Source organism: Magnolia sinica, chromosome 11 (genome assembly GCF_029962835.1).
Source record: "Magnolia sinica isolate HGM2019 chromosome 11, MsV1, whole genome shotgun sequence".
Classification (NCBI taxonomy): domain Eukaryota; kingdom Viridiplantae; phylum Streptophyta; class Magnoliopsida; order Magnoliales; family Magnoliaceae; genus Magnolia; species Magnolia sinica.
In genome coordinates, this window is record NC_080583.1 from 73,862,503 (window position 1) to 73,869,718 (window position 7,216).

Consider the following 7,216-nt stretch of genomic DNA (forward strand, 5'->3'; position numbering starts at 1 on the left):
GCTGTGACATCATCCAATAAATCAATGACTAACTCATGCTAATTAAATAGAAAATCAATCAAATCTCTATACGTGTGGTACATGCATGAGATCTGGACTGTTCATCTGTTGGGCCCTCCCGTGGGTGGCGGCTGTATGCGAAAGATCACACCATTATGTGATCCTCGATGCCCAATTGGAGGAATATTTCCCCTTCGAATGTCGGCAACTCATGGGATTTCATGACCCTCAGAAATTATCAATAAAACCTGCTATCCTCAAAATCCCTCCAATAAGTGGTTAGGATTGGCTGATCGATGTGCTTTTTGGTATGTAGCATCCACATTGGGGACCAATGGATGAACAGTCCGGATCTAAGTTAAGATGTGCCACATGGAGGGAGATAGAGATCTTGATAACTAAAAGAATGTGATGCCACTAAGATGAGAAAGAGGAATAACTTATGTAACATGTTCTTCAAGAGATGAGGGAAGGTTACCTGCAACAGTAGGATTGGCTTCCCACTTGCATTCACACGTGAGCAAGATCTGTGCCCTTCGTCAGGTAAACCCTACGATGTCTATGTCATGGCCCAAAAATCAGGCTGGTCTGCTCATATGGTAGGCCACAACTTGTATAGCAAGTGTGGACAAGAGATGGCAATGGGTTGGGGTTAGCCCAAGCCCGACCCATTGCTAAACGGACCAAGAATTCTTACCCAAACCAAACCCACGAGCCATTACCCTCTAACCAACCCAACCCACTTAAAAATTCATTAAGCTCGACTAACCCAACGCAACCCGCCACAACCCATCTCATGTTTAAGAATGGAATATGAGACTAAGGCAATGCACAACCCAGCCCAAACAATGGATACATACATACATATACTTGTCTTCTTTATTTTTATTTATTTTTTTGGATTTTCGGTAGGTCAGTTCGGCTCATTTGGCCCAACCCATTGATAACCTATATGGGTAGGTTGGGTTGGATTAGATAGGGTTCAACCCAAGCCCAACCCATTTGCATAAACAGGTCATATTTTTAGCCCTTTAGCCCGAGCCTGACCTGCTACCCATTTACTTTAGCCTGAACCCAACCCAAGAGTGGGTTGGGTCAGTTGACAAACCGGCTGACCCGAGCTATTGCCACCCCAAATGTCGCCTAATAGTCTATCATTTTCTACCATCCATCTTTGATATAAGAGTGGACTACCTAATGTGCCTTGACAATAGGGCTAGCAATGGGTGTTGGCCAGTGGGTCAACTGACACAAACTGCTTCTAAGGCAGGGTCAGGCTCAGCTAAATGTGCATGTGCGGCCCATTTAAGTAACTGGGTTGCGCTTGCATTGAACCCCACCTCACACACGCGTCCATACATGATATCAATCGGCCAGGCCACATGACCAGACCTAACCCAGCCCAATAACCAAAACAAACTGCTAGAAGTATATATAGACCCATGTTTCATACCAATGGATTGGATGACATATATGAAAAATGGTGGGCCCTCTATGAGAATCAAGGGTGCACGTCCCCTCTCAACTCTTCTTATTCGTGTGGCCCACCTAAGTCAAGAATTGCCCCAATTTTTTTGCCCTTGGTCAATCAAGGATAACGTGCCAGGTGGTTGGTCTGGATGCTATCAACGCACCATGTGGGGCCCACAGCATCAATTTGCACTATAATGTAGTGAAATGTTTGCACTTGATCATTTTCAGGTACATGTAGTGTTATGTATCCACTAATAAGGCCAGGCTAGCATTCCTTTTCCCGATATTATGCAGTGCATTCTTGTATGTACGAGTCATGCTAGGTTGGGTTGGATCTGTTGAGCTGCAATTAAATGGGTTAAGTGGCTCGGTTTAGGCCACAGGGTAACAGGTCGTGGGTCAGTTTCAGGCCCAATTTCGTCTCGTTTAGTAAAATTAGGTTGGATTTGGGCTAGGTGGACCATTGCAACCCCTACCAGACAGAAAGGACACTGCACCAAAAGAACCCAGAAACAATAACGATGGGGCACACCTTTTGGCAACCTACGCTATTGATCTGATGGGATCCATCATGGAATGGACCATGCCATAGTATCTCCACTATCGAATGATCCTAGCTTTCGAATAAAAATTGACAATCACAACAAACGGTCCACATTAGATGCGCTTCAAATCGGATTATTAGGATTATCCACGGGAGATTTTGGGTGCATCTTCCATACACCATGGGTAGCATCATAGGAACAGTTTGGATACCAAAAGGTGGGACCCACCTTCATGGTTCATTGATCTGAACAAATGTTCAATGTTTGATCGCATACACAGCGAGGCCCACCTAATGAACAGACAGAGATCGTCTATATAAATCACATACATCATGATAGCTACTTCTACTACCATGTGGCCCACCTGAGATTTGTATCAACCCCAGATAGCAAAATTGATGGACGGTGAGGATGTACAGACGGAGCTTTCTATTAGACGTAATACCTGTGCAGGGTATACGTGTCTTAAGAAGATTGGCAGCAGGGGATATTTCACCAAACGGCCTGTTTCCAGGAAAGTGTCACTGAGAAATCCCCAACCCATTATCAGCGGTTTCGAAGCCCCAAGAAGACTTCCAAAGTGGTTGTTTCCATTTTTGTCGTTTGTCCCACGTGGTAAGTACTCATCTCATGACCAAAGATCATACCCCAATATAGGCCGTCCAAACTGATGATCAAATCCGTCTCCACCGATCTTCGGCTTTCGTAAACATGACTCTCATATCCCGTTAAACGTGGGAAAGTACACGTGCCGGTGATGGAATATATCAGCCGGGTATACTATATATATTAAATTGAAAGAATCAGTACTCCTCACTCGAAAACTCCCATTCTCTTCTTTCCAAATATCCAGACAATTCTTCTTCTTCTTCCTCTTCATAGAGAAAGATGAAACCTATGTTGAAATTCCTTCCAGGTTATCGCTTCCTTCCTACCGCCTCTGAATTATTAGTCTATTATCTTAATAATAAGAATCTAGGTCTTCCACTCCCCGCTCAAGTAATCCAAGAAATCGATATCTACAACTTCAATCCTGATGATCTTGCAAGTAAGCAAACAAACGATTCTATCTTTTCTTTTCTTTTCTTTTCTTTTTTCATCTAAAATCAAGATTTGATTTGCAGGTCAGTTTGCGGTTGAAGAAGAGAAGGACATGTATTTTTTCACACAAAGGAATCGTAAGTATGAGGGTGGATCACGACCAGCTCGGAAAGCAGGAAACAGATACTGGAAGGCTACTACCGGACATACAACGGTTCTTGATCAAAATAAAGTAGTTGGGTATAAGATGAATTTGAAATTCCACGTTGGTACGGCACCTAAAGGGAAGAAAGCAGATTGGTTGATGACAGAGTATAGGATTGACCAGGTTGATCCTCCTACAACGACTACTGAAACTGAGGCTAGGAAGAGAAAGAGGAAGATGGTGGGTGCAACTCAAGAGGATCATCACATAAGAGTAAGAAAAAAATATCTCAAATTCATATTTTTCAATCGCATCTGTATCTCACAAGTTGGTAGATATTAAAAATTAGGGTGTAAACATCTAATGCATGAATTCACGTATAATACATTGCATGGTGTCCTAATAACGTGAAATATCTTTATTTATTTATTAATATGATTGTATTTTAATTTTCATTGCAGATGAATGGATTTATTTTGTGCCGAATATACAAGCATAAGTCGGGAGGTAAGAAAACGAATGAAACACCAGTCAATGAAGTTATTGAAGAAGACTGAACATTATATATGGCTCCTTGTTATGAAGATGATCAAGCAAACGTCATCGACTACAAGTGCATGCATTCACTATCTCAGGACATGATATTCGACGAAATTACTCCAGAAGTAGATAGATTGATTAATATTCCGTGGGATAATAACGAATATCTCCCACCACTAACATTATCTGATTTCAATGACCCATCACCCTTTGATGTTATGCCCACCATTTGATAGTTTATTTCTATTCTTTTATTTATTTCTCATATTTAAATTTTTTTTTTTTTTTTAAAGTGACACAAATATTTTGTAATTTTCTTTATACGGATGAAATAATTGAATAATTTTTTTGATAATGATATTATATTTTTGTTATGGTTGATATCTGAAAAATGATTGGTAGAGCTGTATATGGGCCGAGCTCAGGCCCACAGCGATCTTTACTTCTTTAAGAAGTCAAGTTTTAGATACTGGGGTGATTCTTCCGTAACTGACGCGCCTCATGCGGAAACGGAGAGAAGATAAGTGTTATCACGGTGACACCTTAGTTATCGTGGGACCCACTTGATGATTCTATTTATATCCAGGCCGTTTATCCATTTCCCCCACTCATTTTAAACCTGATTTTAAAAAATTAAGCAGATCTGGATCTCAGGTGGACTTCACCACATGAAACAGTCGTGTGTGAGTTTCTCACCGTTAAAAATTCCAAAGGCTACATAGTGAGGTTCTCTTAATTTTTATTTGACATCCAACCTATTAATAATTTCAATAAGACTTATATAGAGGGAAAAGTATAAATATGATCTTGATCCAAAAATTTTGTAGCCCACAAAAAGTTTTTAATAATCATTCATCACAGATTCTAATGATGTGGTCCACATGAGATTTTTATATTCTTAAGGTTTTGGATCTCAATTTAAATATCTATGTAAAAACAGATGGACGGCTTAGACATAACAAAATTACATTCAGGTGGGCCCTACAAGGTAAGGGTAACACCCGCTTAGGTGTTACTGTTACTGAATAAGAGCTAATCCGCTCCCGTCCTAACGGAAGCGCGTGGATTGCGTAGCTTGCCCCTTGCTGACGTCACCGAATTATGCATTTCCACCGTGATTTATTTTTGTTAAATTCATGCGTACATATATTTTGAAAGTATTTTATAGTATGTCAAAGAAAAGAAAAAAAAAAAAAAAAAAGGAAGATCCAAAGCTTAAGTGGACCACAACAAAGCAATAAAGATTCAACGGTCTACCATTGATAAGATATTACTGGCCACAAGAATTTTGAAGGCGGTAGAAATACTAAGTATTTTCACCAAAACGGGCAGATGTGTACATCTCGGGAAGATATAAAGGCTGCTGCAGTTTTTTTCTTTTCAGGCATGTTCCAAGCTGAAACCACTGAGCCATCAGACGGTATCCTGTGAGAAATTCCCTCCCTTAACAGCAGACGATAACTGCAAGCTGATTGCCCCTCCTTAGACGAATTACATAAGGTAGTGTTATCCATCCCAAAATATGGAGCGTCAGGCCCAGACGAATTATCCAGTGCACTCTTCCAGCATTGCTGGCAATTCGTGGGAGATGACCTACTTAAAGCAGCCGCCACTTTTCTGGAAGGTGCCCCTCTTCCAAGAGCCTTCATGGCATCCTTAATCTGCCTTATTCCCAAGGCGTCGTTAGCCACATCATTTGCGGACTTCTGGCCCATCAGTCTTTGCAATGTCATCTACAAGATATTTGTAAAACTGTCAGTGTCTAGGCTTAGTGAGCTACTTCTTAAATTGGTATCTTCTGAACAAGGAACGTTTGTTCATGGTCACCCCGTGACAGAGAACATAGCATACGCCCAAGAGATCTTAAGGGACCTAAACAGGAAGGTCAGAGGGGGAAATCTTCTCTTAAAGTTGGATCTTGAAAAAGCCTATGACAAAGTTGACTGGGGTTTTCTCAAACGGGCGCTTTAGAAATTTGGATTTAGCGTTTCTTGGATCTCTCTCATGGAGCGTTGCTGGGGTAACAACTAGTTCTCCATTCTTATTAATGGTGAAGCAGTGGGCTTCTTCAAATCGTCTAGGGGCCTACGACAGGGAGATCCCTGGCCCTCTCCCCAGACCACTTCATCCTGTTAGCCGAAGCCCTCTCTAGAAGCTTCAAAGCTATGATGACTAGAAGTTGGTGCCAGCCTTTCCAGACTCACAGGGGATGCCCAATTGCCACTCACCTATTGTTTGAGGATGACACTCTCTTGTTCCTTAACGGGAGTAGAGCTTCACTCCTCAAGGTCAAAGCTCTATTAACTGAGTATCAAGTAGCTTTGAGCCATAAAATAAATCCTCGGAAAAGTTCTTTCATGTGCTCAAATAAGCTGCCAGCTGGGCGTATCAGTTCCATTGAGCGCCTTCTTGGGATCAACTGATCCTCTTCCGATCTTCGCTACCTAGGAGTCCTACTTAGCAAGGGCAAAATTAAGTGCATTGATTTTCAGTTCCTGTTGGACAAAGTGGATAGCATGATAAGTGGATGGAAATCCAAGCACCTCTCTCAAGCTGATAGGGCCACTCTTATCCGCCATGTTCTCAGTAGTATCCCCCTCCATGCCATGGCTATAGCTATTGTCCCGGCTCAGGTGATCGCTAAACTAGAAAGAAGTTTTGCCAGATTTTTTTGGGGATGGGCAAATGGGAAGAAAAATTTTCATTAAATTGTGTGGCCTAAGATTGCGAAGCCTATTGATGAAGGCGGCATCGACATCAGGAGTCTTTCGGATGTGATCAAAGCCTCCAAACTGAAATTAGCGTAGGACGTGAAGTTTGGCTCTGACATAGGGTCATGGGTTCAACTCATGAGGGCTAAAGACCCCCATGATTTAAATCCTAACAGCAAGGATTGCTTAGTTCAGCCCGCCCCCCCGCTATGGACAAAAATCAGATCTATGCTTCACCTGGTGGAGGAAAATGCGTTGTGGCTGGTGAGACAGGGTGCCACCAGTTTCTGGAATGATAATTGGTCAGGTCTGGGGCCCTTTGCTGAACAGGGTAAGCAGGATGGTCCTAGCTGATCTCCTCTCGCTGCAAGTCAGGGATTTTCTGGGCCCAATAAGGTCGCTCCCCCCATCTTCGATCTTCTCCTTCTTGCCCCAGGAGGTGATGGATGTCATCTTTCATGCAGGCCTAGCAACGTCTGAGGACAGTGACCGCTGCATCTAGCTGTTGGATTGGTCAGGTACCTTTTCAATTAGATCGCCATGGGGCCTCTGCAGGCAGCACTCTAGCATGACTTCTTCGGCATCTTGGATTTGGCAGGCTAATCTCCCTCCTAAGATGCTTGTCCTCCTTTGGAGAGTTTTCCTTAACGTGGTCCCTGTGGACTCCAACATCCAATCAAAAGGCATCCAGTTGGGTTCCAAGCGCAGCTGCTATGGTGAGGGCTAGGCAGCTTCAACAGATGTGGAAACGATCCATCACC

The 7,216-nt window shown here is 42.6% G+C and overlaps 1 protein-coding gene across 1 annotated transcript; it reads left to right on the forward strand.

Moving 5' to 3' along the window:
* Nucleotides 1-2,991: 2,991 nt before the first annotated feature.
* LOC131218443 (NAC domain-containing protein JA2L-like) lies at nucleotides 2,992-3,777 on the forward strand. The gene is made up of 2 exons (XM_058213014.1): nucleotides 2,992-3,477; nucleotides 3,666-3,777. The coding sequence occupies exons 1-2, from the start codon at nucleotides 3,172-3,174 to the stop codon at nucleotides 3,759-3,761; spliced, it is 402 nt and encodes a 133-aa protein (XP_058068997.1). The 5' UTR covers nucleotides 2,992-3,171; the 3' UTR covers nucleotides 3,762-3,777.
* The last annotated feature ends 3,439 nt before the right edge of the window (nucleotides 3,778-7,216 follow it).